Source organism: Lonchura striata, chromosome 28 (assembly GCF_046129695.1).
Source record: "Lonchura striata isolate bLonStr1 chromosome 28, bLonStr1.mat, whole genome shotgun sequence".
In the NCBI taxonomy this organism is placed as follows: domain Eukaryota; kingdom Metazoa; phylum Chordata; class Aves; order Passeriformes; family Estrildidae; genus Lonchura; species Lonchura striata.
The window spans coordinates 1,663,987-1,679,076 of NC_134630.1; the positions used below are offsets into that span (position 1 = coordinate 1,663,987).

Consider the following 15,090-nt stretch of genomic DNA (forward strand, 5'->3'; position numbering starts at 1 on the left):
GCTTTATGCCCAGAAATGTCTGTGGTATCTTTTAAATGAACCAGTGGGAAGGGCCAGAGCCTGGGAGCCGCAGGCATGGGCTCTGTTCAAGCTCTCTCTTTCTGGCATGGTCAGAAGCTACAGGAACTGTTGTTTCATTGCTTTTGCTGGATTAATTTTTGCCCATTTAGGCAAGAAGCTTCTGGGTGGGGTTTTTTGGTTTTGGTTTTGTTTTGGGGTTTGTTTGTTTTGTGGGTTTTTTTTTTTCCTTTCCCTGGCCTGGAGGCTTTTCACCAGAAAATCCTTTTGGAAGCTTTTTGTTTTTTTCTTTGGCCAGAGGAGCCCGCAGGCGCGGCCCTGGCCAGTCCAAACCCCAGAAAGACCAGCAAAAGAAGGGACAATAATGTCCACCACTTCACCTGCTGTGAGGAGAAGACCCATGTCAGAAATCCAACAAGTTCCCAGGTTGCTTCACAAACTCTTTTCTCCCCCTTCCCAGAGAAAAATAAGAGCAACTGCTATCTTTACTTCTCAGCGAGGTGGGGATGGGGTGAAAGGTTCAATTTTCTTTCTTTTCCTGTGCTTTGTGGGTATCTTGCTTTGTTAATAAACAGTTTTACATTTTTTTCATTTTCATCCCCTGATATCCATTTCTGTCATTGTCAGAAGAAAAAGGAGTTATTGAAGCCCTTTCCCTCTAGAGGACACGCTCATTCCAGGGTGTTTCCTCCTGAAATTTGTCTCCAAAATTGAGATACTAGGTCATCATGCTGGCAGTGTCCCCATGCCAGGCACAAGAGGTACTGAGGGGAGCTGGGAGAGGGACCCTGCCCTGCAGCATGGGCTGGGGTCAGGCCACCACCCTTCCCTCTGCTCCCTTGTCCTGCGCTGCCAGGAGAGTTCTTCAAACCCCTGGTCCTCAAGGGCACAAGTGGTGCCCATGCAGCTCAGGGCAGGCAGAAAGCAGGACAAGGAATGATGGAAGTGGCTGGAAGGTTTCTGGGAGATTGACTGGAGCAAGTGACAAGAGCCAGGGACCTCATTAAATCGGGGGAGCTGGCCGGACAGAATGCACAGCCAATCAATATGATTAATGCAACATTCTCCGTCTATTCGAGAGAAGATGGCAGGTTTTATACACTTCTACATAGTTTACAGGTTACAAAGGCCCTTTGATTGGCACACTAACATTGTTTACCTTTGCCTTAAGGTGGTCAGGCTTTTCACACTGCAGCTCTACTCTAATTCATGCTCGAATAGCTCATTACTTTCTAGTTACCATAACATAATTTCTAACTGCGCCACAACTGAATTCTCACTGCATCAAAGGCTTCGAGACCCCATCAGGGCCTAGTCTGAGTGGGTAGCTCAAGTCTCACTCCAGACATAAATCATGCTCTCTGTCACTCAGAAATTCTGTAACAAGTACAACTTGGCTACAAATTAAATTCAAATATCCTTATCTCTTCTCATCCTTTAAAAACATCTATTAAAAAAGTAGAAACATCTCAGGTACTCTCAGCATCTTTGAAAATTTAAAAGAAAAAGGCTCATAATAAACTGGCCACTCAGCTCACTGAGAAAGTGGTTCTGGTTGAAGGGAAACAAAAGCAAATTAACATTTTTGACAAGATCCCTTTTGAGTTAAGTGCTCTGCTGCATCCTTTGCCAGGGCTGCCTTGAAGAAGCTGCTTCAGGTCAGCAACATAAAAGAGCCCAGGCTAAATTTGTTGTTGATAGCTTTTTTCCTTTATTGATATGGTTTTCCCAAAGGTCCAACACAACCTGGACACTGTGCAATAAACGGGAACGTGCAGGAAACAGGAAAACCAGGGCAGCAAATTATAATCAATTCTTCAGCATCATCTAATTCTCACCCAGGTCCAGTGAGGTTGTACCAATGCCTGTGCTGCCATGGCCAGAGGGATGCACCAAGATCCAGAGGGATGCTGGTGCTTCCAGAAGTGGAGAAGGTTTATGGAAAGCGCCTGACCCTGCTCCGAGCTTTACTGTTCACAGGGAGTTGCTGCACTGGCAGCCAGGAAGATACTCAGGCTGGAAGGGATGCCACAGAGATCAGCAGGATTCAGAGGATTCTTACCTAGTGCTGCTCATGAACTTGGAAAACCGTAAATGACAAAAGACAGCAGAAAGTAGAGGAGCTGGGAACAGAAGAACCACCTGGAGATGAGGAAGGAGAGGGAAAGGGCAAAAAGGAGGAAAACCAAGGGAAGACAAAAAAAAACCAAAGAAAGGCAAAATTCACTTCTAAAGGGATTCATTGCTGAATCCAGCTCCTTTTTGTAAAGCCTAGTGCAGAACCTCATATGCCAAAGGTTGAAATTGATTTTCCACCTTCAGCCTGACGTTGGTTAGTGTTTTATACACAAAGTACCAGACTGGTATAAAAGGTTGTGGGGATTTCCCAGGGAAAAGCAAAAGACAGCCTGCTCTGCCTTTTTTGTTTCAGCATTAAGAGACAAACAGGTGCAGAATGAGAAGAAGAAGCCCTGACCAAACCAGGACTCATTCCATGCACCTCAAAGAGAGCAGGAAGTGGCCTTGTGTGGAGTTATTTGTATGTTTTTTGTATGTTTTTTGTTATTTGTATGTTTTATTATCCCTGTATTATGTATTGGTTTATTCCTTTGTACCCCCGTGTGCAACTTGGTTTATCCCCAGTTTTCCCGCCTTGTCCTCCCTTCCCGCCTTCCCAGTATCTATCCATCACCCTGAAAGAGGCATTTTACCCCCCCCGGGTGCCTTGTCTGTCACTCAGTGCCCCTTCCCATCCATCCAGAAGCTTCTACTCAGGGCACCGGGTGATTGGGCGAGGACCTGGGGCTCCCCCCATATCCTTCCCCCATTGGACCCCACCATATCCCCCCATCCCGGAGCCACCCCCTATCCCTATCCCCATTGGTCGTTGGATACCCCTCCCTTACAGTTTATAAGCCAGTGCAAGCACCTTGTGCTTGTTCCTGTTGGCTGGCACCGTTCTAGGATATTTGGCCCCGTTGGGCTACAATAAACTCGGACTTAGCCCCCAGCAGGATCTGCTCTTCATTTACCACCGCGAGGCTTGCTAGCGCTGCCCGGAACCCACAAAGGCACTCTCCAAACCCCAGCTGGGAGCGGCGGAGGCTGCCTCCATCGCCCGCCCTCACCCCACAAGAGCTAGCCGGGGCGGAGGAAAAGGGAACTGGGGCGGGAGCGCGGCAGCCTTGGACCAGTGGAAGCAAAATACCCAAAACACAAATCCAAGGCCCAGCCAGGACAGGACCGGACCCTGCTCTGCTCTCCCACCCCCACTTTTTGCCCACTCACTTGGTTCCAGTTTGCTAACAAGAGGTAGAAACCATGGGCAGTTCTGGCAGATGCCAGAGGGCTCTTTCCATCTGCAGATTCTCCAAAAATGCCACATAGCTGGAGACCCTGAGCTCTCTCCTGCACTCTGAGCTGGAGGAGGAGCTGCTCGCCCATCACTCAGCGCCTCGGAGAGGTCCCCTAGTCCCAGCTAAGTCTTTCTCTGCCTGAAAAGGAAACAAAAATGTCACCCTGACGCAGCTTGCTACCTGTTTTCTCCTGTGCTACTTCTGCTCCAATATAAAAGTTGCTGAGTAATTTGGAAGATTTTGCTAATGCTTTTGCTCTGGACATGCCCTTCTGGCAGCATGCACAGACACAGTCCTGCTGCAGACACTCTCCAGGTCTGCATGTGACAGCCTCCTCCCACAGCACTGCCTGGACTGGCAGCAGTTTGCAGATTCCTGGCATGAGCACAGAGGCAGTGGGAAGGAGGGAGGTGATGGAGCCAGGACTCACACCCAGAGGTAGTGTCAAGGTGGCAGCAAAGCCCAGCAGTAGCTTAAAAATTGCTTGAAAGCAATTCCCAGCTGAAAGGTGAGGCCATCAAGGATGGTTCCTTTGGGGAAATTGGCTGCCCTGAGAGAGGCAAAGACAGTGCCCATGGAGCTCAGCCCACCTAGGTGCACCGTCCCAGCGCAGCCAAGCATGGGGCACGTGCTGGGGCAAAGGGTCCTGATGAGTGATCTGGCCAAAAGGGGTGACAAGGAAAAGAAAGAAGCAAAAATTAAATAGTATGGAGACGCAGACCTGGACAACTGTCCTGGTTGAAAGACAGGTGTCTGCCAGAGAAGATGAGAACCTCCCTTGGAATGGACAAATAATCATAACCTTGGAATCAAGGGGCTTTCAGGCAAAGAAATGGGGAAAGGAATAACAGTTCTTTACCAGCATATATATATCTGTGTGTGTGTGTGTGTGTGTGTGTGTGTGTGTGTGTGTGTGTGTGTGTGTGTGTGTGTGTGTGTATGTGTGTGTAACAAGGCAAATAATTAATCATAACAGCAGCAACAACAAACAGAAGCGCAGAGCCGGCCCAGACCCGGCCCGGAGCCCAGCCCCGGCCCGGAGCCCAGACCCGGCCCCGGCCCGGAGCCCAGCCCCGGCCCCGGCCCGGAGCCCAGACCCGGCCCGGAGCCAGCCCCGGCCCGGAGCCCAGCCCCGGCCCGGAGCCCAGCCCCGGCCCGGAGCCCAGCCCCGGCCCGGAGCCCAGCCCCGGCCCCGGCCCAGCCCCGGCCCCGGCCCGGAGCCCAGCCCCGGCCCGGAGCCCAGACCCGGCCCGGAGCCCAGCCCCGGCCCGGAGCCCAGCCCCGGCCCCGGCCCAGCCCCGGCCCCGGCCCGGAGCCCAGCCCCGGCCCGGAGCCCAGACCCGGCCCGGAGCCCAGCCCCGGCCCGGAGCCCAGACCCAGCCCGGAGCCCAGCCCCGGCCCTGCCTCTCCCGGCCGCCCGCACTCTCCCCTTTGGCGCAGTTCCGGGCACAGCCGGCAGGGGCGCCGGTGGCTCCCGGCCGGGCCGGGCAGGTGCGATGATTCCCCCGCGGCTGCAGGGGGCGCTGTGGCGCGGGCTCAGCCGCCTCGCCCCACGGCAATGGCGGCGGGCTGGATGGCGCGAGTGGGCCGCAGCAGGAACCTCGAGCGGTGTCTGGAGCCGCAGGGACGAGCAGACTCCGGAGTAGCAAACAGAATGTAACAGGAACTCCGCAGCTGTAGCAGGAGCCGAGGGGTGTCCCGGCAGGCAGGGGCGCTGAGTTCCGGGGCAGTGAGAAGCCCGGAGCCGTGGCGGAGAAGCGGCGGGGCCGGGCGGTGGCCGCTCGGCTCCCGAACTCCACTGGGAGGGGGAGGGGGCCTGGGGATCGCGGGGGTTCCCCTGAGGCACCCGAGTAGACGGAGAGGGTCCTTTCTGCTGAGGCAGGTGTCAGTAAGGTCCCAGAGACACGGCCGCTGTCACGAGCGGAGTTTCACTCACGGCAGGAGGAGGCGGATCCCGCACAGGTGCGAATTCTCCCCGCAGTGAGCGCAGCCCGTCTCCCCTCTGATGTCCAGAGCGAGAGAGAGCTGGAGCCCCTCCTGCCAGCCCAGGTCTGCCGGTATCTGCCCTTGCCAAGAGAATGCCCCTCAGCTGCCATAGTGCAGCCAGCTCCACTCCTCCCTTTTCTCCTTAGCTATATCTCGTTCTCTTAAGTGTCAGTCGCTATTGTCTCTTAGTAATAAATGAGAGAAAGTTCACTGAGAGAAAGAAACAAAAGGAAAAATCCTAACCCCCAACAACAACAAATGACAGCAAAGAAAGTGTAATAACCGAACCTCATAATTTAATGATGAAATCACAATTCCATGGGCATCACTCCAGGGAAATCCAGCCTGAACAGGTGTGCAAAGCTGGGGATCAAAGCTGCATGTCCCAGCATGTGCCAAAGGAAGGATGTGAGCACTAAAGCCATGTAGAAAGGATTTGGGGAGGACAAGGTGTCAGACATGCCAAAAGAGTGCAAAAGGAACTGGTCGTGGGTAAAGTGGAACCGGTCAGTGAGCTTGGCTAAGGCAGCCCAGCTCCAGGGAGGGGTTCAGGCAGGCAGAGGTTCACGCAGCTGTCTGCAAAGCCACCTGGCAGCAGCTGCCCTTGCATCCTGCTTTACTTGTGCTCAGCTGGTGCCTTCCAGAGTGATGTGACAAAGCAGAGTGGAATGCCTTGTGTTCCCTGTGACTGGGAATAAGGCCATCCTCCCTTGACACAGGAAGAGCTGCCTGAAGAAGAAAGAGGAGGGATGTGGAGCCCAGCACATGCTGTTCCCCATTTACCAGTTGTGGAATTGAGGTGGCACATGCTCTGCAAACATCTCCACCATGAACCTACACAGCAGTACAGAACTGGGCAAACAGCCAGGGCAGGAGCCAGACCCCCTTTTCCCAAAATGCAGCCTGGACACCCAGAGAATGGCCAGTGCTCTGCTGCTGGTGTCCCCAGGTGCCATCCCAAGGGGCTGGAGGTGTCTGTGGTGCCCAGGAAGGCTCTGGGCATCCTGCACAGGGAGATACAGACTCCTCCAGCACTCAGGGGCTCTTATCACCCACCTACAGCTGGGCTGAGGGAGGGGAGATGCAGCAGACCCTGTGATGTAAACAGCACTGGGCACTGCAGGAACAGGAGGAATTGCCAAATTCAAGTTTTAGATGAGGTCCCGCATGGGCTGGCAGCTTCAGGGCATGGGAGGTCATTGCCCAGAGGAGGAGAGGGGGAAGTTTGGTGGAGTGGTACCCAGACAGACTTCCAGGTCTGCTGTCCAGGCCATCCAACCCCTCTGGACTGTGCCCTGCTCACTCAAACAAGCTAGAAGTGCTGGGCAAGCTCATTCCAGCCATGAGCAGATGAGGGGATCATAGGAGTGGGAAGCAGACTAAAGACCTTCCAACCCATCTCAAACCTGCTTTCCTGGAGCCAGCCTGCTGGCTGTGCAGGTAAGTACTGGCTGTCTAAAAAGTGCTGAATGCTGTGACCTTTCCTTTACTCTTTCTCTGCATTATCATCTTCAGGCAGTCCTTGAGTCTTGTAATTCCCACTTTCAGCAGTGAATCTTGTATCCCTTCCTGTTGATATGCTGACATCCAGGATGGAGACAGTAGAAAGTGAGACCCTGATTCATGAGGTGGCAGAGATGAGTGGAAGAGGTGAGTTTTCAGAGGGGAAGAGGAGGGGTAACTGTCCTCTATTGAGGAAAAAATGCATCCTGTTTCTGCTGTGGGACAGCTATTGAAGGTCAAAGCACTGGGGCTTGCCTCCAGACTAGGCTTTTCATGTGGTGGGACTTGGTGGCTGCAACACTCCCAGCTGAACTCTTGGTGCTCATCTGTAGACCCAGCTCCAGCACCAAAGGCTCCTGAACTGACATCCTTTGTCCCCTGCACTGCTTAGAGAAAGAGTTGTGAATTTGAGGCCATGGGTTATGGGTCTTGGGGTGACCTCTACTGTGGTTGGCCCTGGTTTGTGCCCTGACCTGCCTGTTCTCCTCTTGCAGCACCAGAGACACCCAGGCTCAGGTCCAGGCTCAGGTGCACTGCAGGTGTGCACCCACCCACTCAGGTGCCACCTCCTCCTCCAGGAAACTGAGGGCCCCTTGTCCAGGATGTGTGCAGGCCCCTGGGGTGGGGGCAGGGTTGGGGCAGCAGGGAGCCAGGGACAGTCCAGCTAGGGGGGGTTTCCCACTGCAGGGAAAAGGAATTCACCCTGTCCCTTCTCTTGCTGGGGTGGATGCAGCCCCAGGACTGCCTCTTCTGAGAAACTTTTCTTCCTCTGTCCCCAGCTGACGTGACTCTGGACCCAGACACCGCCAACCCCTTTCTCATTCTGGCCAGTGACCAGCGAGGGGTAGGACGCGGCGACGAGTGGACCTTGCTGCCCAACAACCCCGAGCGCTTTGACACGGAGCCGTGTGTGCTGGGCACCCAGGGCTTTGCTGAGGGGAGACACTGCTGGGAGGTGGAGGTGGCCAGGGCAGGAGACTGGTGGGCAGTGGGAGTGGCCCAGGAGTCTGTCAGGAGGAAGGGGGTCCTCAGTTTTACGCCCCAGGAAGGGATCTGGTCTGTGGGGCAGTGGTTTGGACAGTACCATGCTTTCAGTGATCCTGACTGGACCCCACTGCACCTTACCTGCCTCCCCAGGGCCATCCAAGTCTGCTTGGACTTTACAGACAAGCAGGTGACTTTTGCTGATGCTGAGAGTGAAGCCCCAATCTTTGCTTTCTGCCTGGCCTCGTTTGCTGGGGAGAGGCTGCGGCCATGGCTCTGGGTGGGGATGGACTCATGGCTCAAACTGTGCCCCTGACAGGGAGGGAACATGGGTGGGGCAGGGGAGAGACTGGAAAGATGAATGCCATCACCTTGGGTCTTGGTGCTAGGAACTGGGAGGGTCCTGCATCCTGCTGGCTTCTCCTCATGTGGATCCTCTGGCCACCAAGGGGAGGACTAGCAGGTCATGGAAGTAGAGGCCACAATAGAGACTCCTACATCCCCCCACCCCTCAGCTGGGACTGCAGGGACAACAGGGAGCACAGAGACTGGGTGCAGGGAGGAGCTTGGTGCCCGTGGTCCCATGGCAGGGACCATCACTGAGCCAGGGCACTGCAGAACTGCTCTGTATGGAAAATACATAGCCATGGAAAATATAGCAGGGTCCAGTTCCTCCAAGGGTGCTGGAGTAGTGCCTCTGGCTTTTTTCAAGTAAGTTAAAAAAACCCAAACACAGCTGGATACTCATGATAACACTTATCTTCCCCACACATCCAGAGACTGTCCTTGCTTGATGTGCACCAAGCACATTTCTTGCAGCAGAGCACTGGTATCAGTGCAAGGGCAGCAGTAGGGGCAGCCCAGGAAGGAAAGCACAATGCTGAGCTGTGTCTGAAATCCATAGGACAGGCAATTCCCACAGAATGTCCATTCTCTGACCTTGCCCCACCAAGGTCTCACCTCACAGGATCCTGCTAAATCCTGTCCTTAGGATAGAAGGTGGATGTAGGTGAAGGGGGACATTACCTGGGTCCACCCTAGATTTCATCTCCAAACACTTTTCTGGTTGGACCTTTAATGCCACCTCTGTTGTCATCGTTGTGGTGGTGTCTGGGCACAGGCAGCAGTATTGGTCTCCTGCTGTACTCCAGAAGCTGCAGAGCTGCAGCACTGGGTCAAGCCCAGTGGGTTTCATAGCACCAAGACTGGGGAAACTCAGAGATCTCTGCTCCCTGTGAGGCACTTCCTACTCTCCATGGGCAGTAGCCTCTGAGACTGTCCTGGTTTTGCTTGGGATAGAGTTAACTTTCCTCTCGGTGGCTGGCACAGTGCTGGGTTTGGGATGTAGGGTGAGAATAATATTGATAGCAACAACCAAATCATCAATCATGTGGTGTTTACCCTACATTTTCAGTGTCTCATGCTCTGCCAGCAAGGAGCTGCACAAAAGTTGGGGAGGGAACACAGCCAGGACAGCTGACCTGAACTGACCAGAGGGATATTCCACACCATAAAACATCCTGCCCAGTGTGTAAACTGGGGGAACTGCTGGTGAGGGGCTGATGGCTTCTGGGAGGCAGGCTGGGCACAGATCAGTGGGTGCTGAGCACCTACACTGGGCATCACTTGTTCCACTTGAGGTTTATATTTTTTTTTCATTACAATTATCATTATTTAGTTTTACATATTACTTTATCTCAATTATTAAACTGCTTTTACCTCAAATCAAAAGGGTTTTTTCCCCCATCTGCCTTGGAGAGTGGTGTGTGACTGAGTGGCTATGTGGTGTTTAGTTGTCAGCTGGGGTTACACCATGACAGAGGTTCACAGCAGAAGGTTGATGTATGGAGATGGCAGATTGTTAGTTCTTGTTTTTAGTCCTTTGTCATGCAAAACACCCCAAAAGAGTGGTACTGTACATTTAGGGACACCTATCTTGATTCTTCTCAATCAGGAAGAAATTCCTTTCTGAAAGCCAGCTCCATCCCTCAGACTGGAGAACAGTTGGGTTTTTCAGCAGATTGGTGTCTGGGAATATCTTCACTGGAATTTTGTGGTTTGGAGGGAGTAAATATTCTGCTCTGTTTTCCTTTTTGATGTGCCCCCCAAAAATTAAATTTTAAAAAAATCAGCTGTCTGGGAGCTGAGTTTTGTAATTGCAGCATTTGTGTGAGAAATACACAATTTCATGTAAAATCACACCACAAAGACTCAGGGGAGCTTAAATTCAGCTCTCATGTGCTAGAGGTCTCGGCATGTCAGAGCCACAATGGGTAGGAAGGCTTAAGGAACACCGGGGTCCCTAAGCAAGGCTGGAGCCACATGGGCTCCGAGTGGTTCTGGGGAGACAACTGGGGCCAGGAGGTTTGTGCCACAGCCAGCGTGGGCACAGAGAGCACATCACAGCAGTGACCTGCTGCCTCCTCAACTCTGCCTGGACACGGAAGCCACAGGGCAACTCCCAGGCTCCCAAAGCCCTTGGTCCACAGCAGGATGTGATCAGACCCCTGGCACCCTCCTGCTGCCAGGAAAAAAGGCTGCAGCAGTGGACAGTGGAAACACCTCAACAAACATGCTCTTCTCTGCATTGGTCTGTCAGACATGCTCCAAACAAAGCCTGCCTGCATTTGGCGCATCAGCTGAGCAACTGTGGCTGAAGGTCCTTCCCATGAAACTGTTTCCTTTTTCCCAGTGAGCCCTTTGTCTGGGACTTCTACTCCTTTTACATTGCTCCTGCTATTGCAGATGCCACTTTTCCTTCCCCCCACCCTGTCAGATTGTTGTGTGGCATCACAGTTTCATTTTAAAGGACTGGCTGAGTCAACCATGGCACTCTATTTTTTTAAACATTTTTTTATTTTAATATAAACAAGCCCAGAAAACCCTTGATTTGAGAGCTTGACCAGGAAACTCATTCAAGGTCTTGCCCAAGGCTAAAGCCTTGTCCAGGACCTCAGAAATGCATCCAACATTGGTGATGTAGTGCTTTGAGTGGCACTTTAAGCAGGCAGCTTCACAATTTCCAACCCCCTGCTGCAAGTGTGACGTGATCAGATTCGCAGCACAGGGGCCAAGGCTGCAGGGTCTCCTCACTGCCCCACAGAACAGGGAATGATGGCTGCTCGAGTCTCTGCCCTGAGGTTTCATGCCCTGCAGTCCCTGCCACAGGGCTGGCCCTGGATGCCTCTCAGAGCCAGCTGGTAGCAAGCACACAGAGCAAGGCTCCTGCCCTGCAGCCAGCAGGGCTGGACACTTGGGCACAGCTCAGACACAGCCTGGGCACAGCTCAGACACAGTCTGGGCACAGCTCAGACACACACACAGCTCAGGGACAGCCCGGGCACAGCTCGGACACAGCCTGGGCACAGCTCAGACACACACACAGCTCAGACACAGCCTGGGCACAGCACAAACACACACACACAGCTCAGACACAGCCCGGGCACAGCTCAGACACAGCCTGGGCACAGCTCAGACACACACATAGCTCAGACACAGCCTGGGCACAGCACAAACACACACACAGCTCAGACACAGCCTGGGCACAGCTCAGACACACACAGCTCAGACACAGCCTGGGCACAGCACAAACACACACACACAGCTCAGACACAGCCCGGGCACAGCTCAGACACAGCCTGGGCACAGCTCGGACACAGCCTGGGCACAGCTCGGACACACACACAGCTCAGACACAGCCCGGGCACAGCTCAGACACACACACAGCTCAGACACAGCTCTGAGTGGCTCGGACACACTCCAACACAGCTCTGACACATGGGGACACACCTCGGACACAGCTGGGCACAGCCCACCCTGCCCTCAGCAGGGCTCAGGCCACAGCGTGGGCTCGCAGAGGTGTCTGGTGTCCCCCCCAGCCCTGGAGCGAGGGGCTGGGCTGCGGGGCTGTGGGCAGGCTGGGTCAGGCAGCTCACAGGGCAGCATCAGGAGCCTCCGTGGAGCGGCATCACAGCAGCATCAGGGCTGCTCCATGCAGCCCCATACGCACCCCTGGCCCAGCCAGAGGCCAAAGGACTCTTGACTTGGCCCAGACATCATCACCTTGCTTGGTGCCCACGCTAGGCAGGCTTCTGTACACTGACAGAGAAACTGCCCAGAAATGAAAAAAGCCCTTGGTTTTGTCCAACTTTGAAACCTTCTACTGGGGTCCTGGGGGCAGGCCAGGGCAGCTGCTGCAGGCAGGGAGTACTGGGGTGCTCTCAGGGAGGCAGCCTGGGCTCTGCAGCCCTGGCCCCTCCAATAACAACACAACAGCCCAAAGTTTAACTCACTTTTATTTACATCATTGCACAGCCCGTTTCCCCAGAACGCATTGGAACGTGGTGGGTCAGACACCGATTGCCCACATCCAGGAGCTGAACATCTCTGGGAAGGAGGACAAGTCTCAAAGAGTCACTACTGGGTCTTGTGGGGGCACATGCAACAGCTCCAATTATTGGCAATGACAACAAAGCCAAGGATGCTGAGTGCAGCCACAGCCACACACAGACTGGGCCCCCAGTGCCCCAGCCAAGGGCTTCTGGCTTTCACAATTGCATATTTGGATTGACAGTGGGTTTCTTAACTGGAACACTGGCTTAATGAAGACCTTACCCTGGGGACATGCTATGGGAGACAGCATCCCTCATCACCTGCCAGAACTTGAAGCCTTGTGGGGCCAAGCTCCTGGGAGACAGCCAAGGCTGGGAAGGTTAAACTACCCCCTATTTTTCTTCACTGGTGATGTCCTGGTGACAAGGGGGTTGTTGGGAAGGGGATGAAGGAAGGGGCACCCAGGACAAGGCACAGAGCAGTGGAGCAGAGCCTGCTGCCATGGAAGGGGTGTGCAGGGCAGGGAGCGCCTGCATGGGAATGAGATGGGACTGGAGCAGGGACTGTGACTGGAGCTGAGCTGCAGCAGCCTCTCCACCAAGAGTACCAGAAACAGAGTAATCCCTGCATGAGTGCATGACTGGGAAAAGGGCAGACACCCACAGGTATGTGGAAGAAGGGAAGGGACAGTCAGGGGGCTGGCTGAGAGAGGGGAGCAGAGATGTGCAGTCTGGCTGTAGCAGAGGACATTGACCCCACAGTCACACCAACCCCTCACGCTTGGAAGAGAGACCAGTACAGAGCAGCCCTCAAGCCAGAGAGGCTGCTGCAAGATGTGTCGGGGCATCCCCAAGCTGCACCTGGGAGAGGGAACAGAGGAGAGCAGACACCAGGGTCAAGGGCTGGAGCAATCCTGTTGGGCAAGATGGCACACTGGTCCCTGCTGCTCAGGCCACCAGCAACTTCCAGCTCAGGCTGAGGGAACACAAAAGGAAACACATCCTGTTTTGCAGCTAGAGAGGAGGAGGAAGTGCATATGGTGCTTTGAATTCAGGAAATTACAGATCTCCATCTCACAGGGCATTGCGCTGACCCACTTGCTTTCAGCAAAGGGGCAGAGGGACATAGTGCATGACCACCACCACCCACTGCAAGGACACAGGTCCCTCAGAGCCTGCCTCTTGCCTGCTCTCTACCCTCGCCACCATGGAGCCAGAGCCCAGGCTCCAGCAAAGGAGCTGCACACACCTCTGGAGCACTTGGCAGGGCAGCATCACCACCAGCATCCTCACAGCCTGTGCCACTCGAGAGACTCAAGAAAGCTCAGCACCAGGCACTGTCTGGCAAGGTGAGAAGGGGCAGAAGCAAGGACCAAAGCCAAACCAGGAGGACTCTTGGCAGAGGGGGCACTCTGAGACAGAGGCCTTTGAGAGCTGCATGTGATGGAAACACAGGTGAAAGGAGGAGGAGAAGGAGGAACACCAGCCCCATAAGACAAGGGACCCAGAGCCTGTTCTCTGGGACCAGCAAACTGGGGGGGTTTTACTAGAGGACACAACAGGCAGGCAGCGCTACCGGGGATGAACCCAATCCCAGCAGCTCCTTTGGAATGTGCAAATAAAGCGCAGAGACAGCCAAGAGCACCTGCGTCCTGCCAGCGCCGCAGGGCATGGCCTGTCCCCTAAGGTACGTGTGAAATTGATGCTACAGGAGGTCCAGCCTCAAGCTGGCAAAAGGACATCAGCAAACAGAGGCTCCAACTCCAACCTTCTGGGGTCAGGAAAGCTCCTTTCTCAATCTTTTCAAAGCAAAGGCAATGGTGGGTTTAGCTAGTACGGAGCCATCTCTTCCTACCCTCGGATCCTCCATCTACCTTTGCCAGACAGACCAAGGGCTGAGTGCATCTGAGTCCTGGGGATAAGCCAGGATCTCAAGGAAAGCATTTTGTGAGATCACGTCTGCACCGGAAAAGATTCTCTCATTCTGAAACTGATTTTGAAATTCTCAAAATTACAGTACTTTACAATACAAAATGTCTCCAGTATTACGACATTTTACTCCTTCTGGGATTATAATAATTATTAAAAACACTCAACCTTCTAGAAAGGACAGAACACCACAAAAGAGACGAAAGAGTAATGGGAAGGCTGCTGCAGTATATCAAAACCAATTTAGTGCAAAGGAGAAGGGGACTTTCAAGAATGGTTGATGAAAAGTGTTCCTCATATGCTCATTTGGAGAAAAGGCATTGATTTAACCTCGGAATGAGATCAGGTTGCCAGCTTCTATCCTGAAGCTTAGAACATCAACACAAAAGGATTGAAACACAATATGCATAGCCATTTAAAAATAATATTATATATAGATATATATAGAGAGAGAAAGAGGGAGATGTTTTCCATGTATGGTGTTTCGTTATAGGAAAGTGTCCCTGCAGACAGGCATGTTCTGCCATCAGGCTCTTCTGGGCCGTTTCACCCACAGATGTTGATTATGCGTCTCTTTGCCAAGATCTAAAGCACGTGCTGAGCGCAGAGTCCCTTTGGGTGGGATGATTGTTCTCCAGTGCCCCCACAGCTGCCACGGTCCCTGGGCCTGTGGGGACGCCCCACCCTTCCCCCTGGCCGGCCATGGGACGGCTCAGACTGTGGTCTCATCCGCGGCCTTCTTCATGAGCTTGGCGGAGAGGAGGGACTGGGGCACGGGGTGAGGGCTCCGCGAGGCTGGGAGCATCAGCCGCACTTTCTGGTTGGTCCTTCGCCACTCCGAGTACAGCTGGCAGTGGTAGCGGAATGAGACCTGGCGGGCGAGAACGCAGCACTGTCACCAAGCCCGCCCTCGCCCCGCAGCACACGCAGGGACAGCCCGATGCCCCTCTGCCCCTGGGCACCCCTTCTCCTGAGGCAAGGGA

General features: G+C 53.9%; 2 protein-coding genes across 3 annotated transcripts in view; one reads left to right on the forward strand and one right to left on the reverse strand.

Moving 5' to 3' along the window:
* Positions 1 to 6,192: 6,192 nt before the first annotated feature.
* On the forward strand, positions 6,193 to 9,980 carry LOC110469505 (butyrophilin subfamily 1 member A1). 2 transcript variants are annotated; one of them, XM_021528283.3, is made up of 3 exons: positions 6,193 to 6,800; positions 6,909 to 7,010; positions 7,643 to 9,980. In XM_021528283.3, the coding sequence occupies exons 2-3, from the start codon at positions 6,938 to 6,940 to the stop codon at positions 8,161 to 8,163; spliced, it is 594 nt and encodes a 197-aa protein (XP_021383958.2). In that variant the 5' UTR covers positions 6,193 to 6,800; positions 6,909 to 6,937; the 3' UTR covers positions 8,164 to 9,980. The 2 variants fall into 2 exon arrangements, with proteins under 2 accessions (XP_021383958.2, XP_077644894.1); XM_077788768.1 differs by having other exon boundaries at positions 6,193 to 7,010.
* Positions 9,981 to 12,123: 2,143 nt separating this feature from the next.
* Positions 12,124 to 15,090, reverse strand: part of MARCHF2 (membrane associated ring-CH-type finger 2) — a 33,360-nt gene continuing 30,393 nt past the window's right edge. Inside the window, exon 5 of the mRNA XM_021528194.3 lies at positions 12,124 to 14,978. Within this exon, the coding sequence (XP_021383869.1) occupies positions 14,820 to 14,978 (159 nt within the window). The 3' untranslated portion in view covers positions 12,124 to 14,819. The remainder of the gene's footprint in view (positions 14,979 to 15,090) is intronic.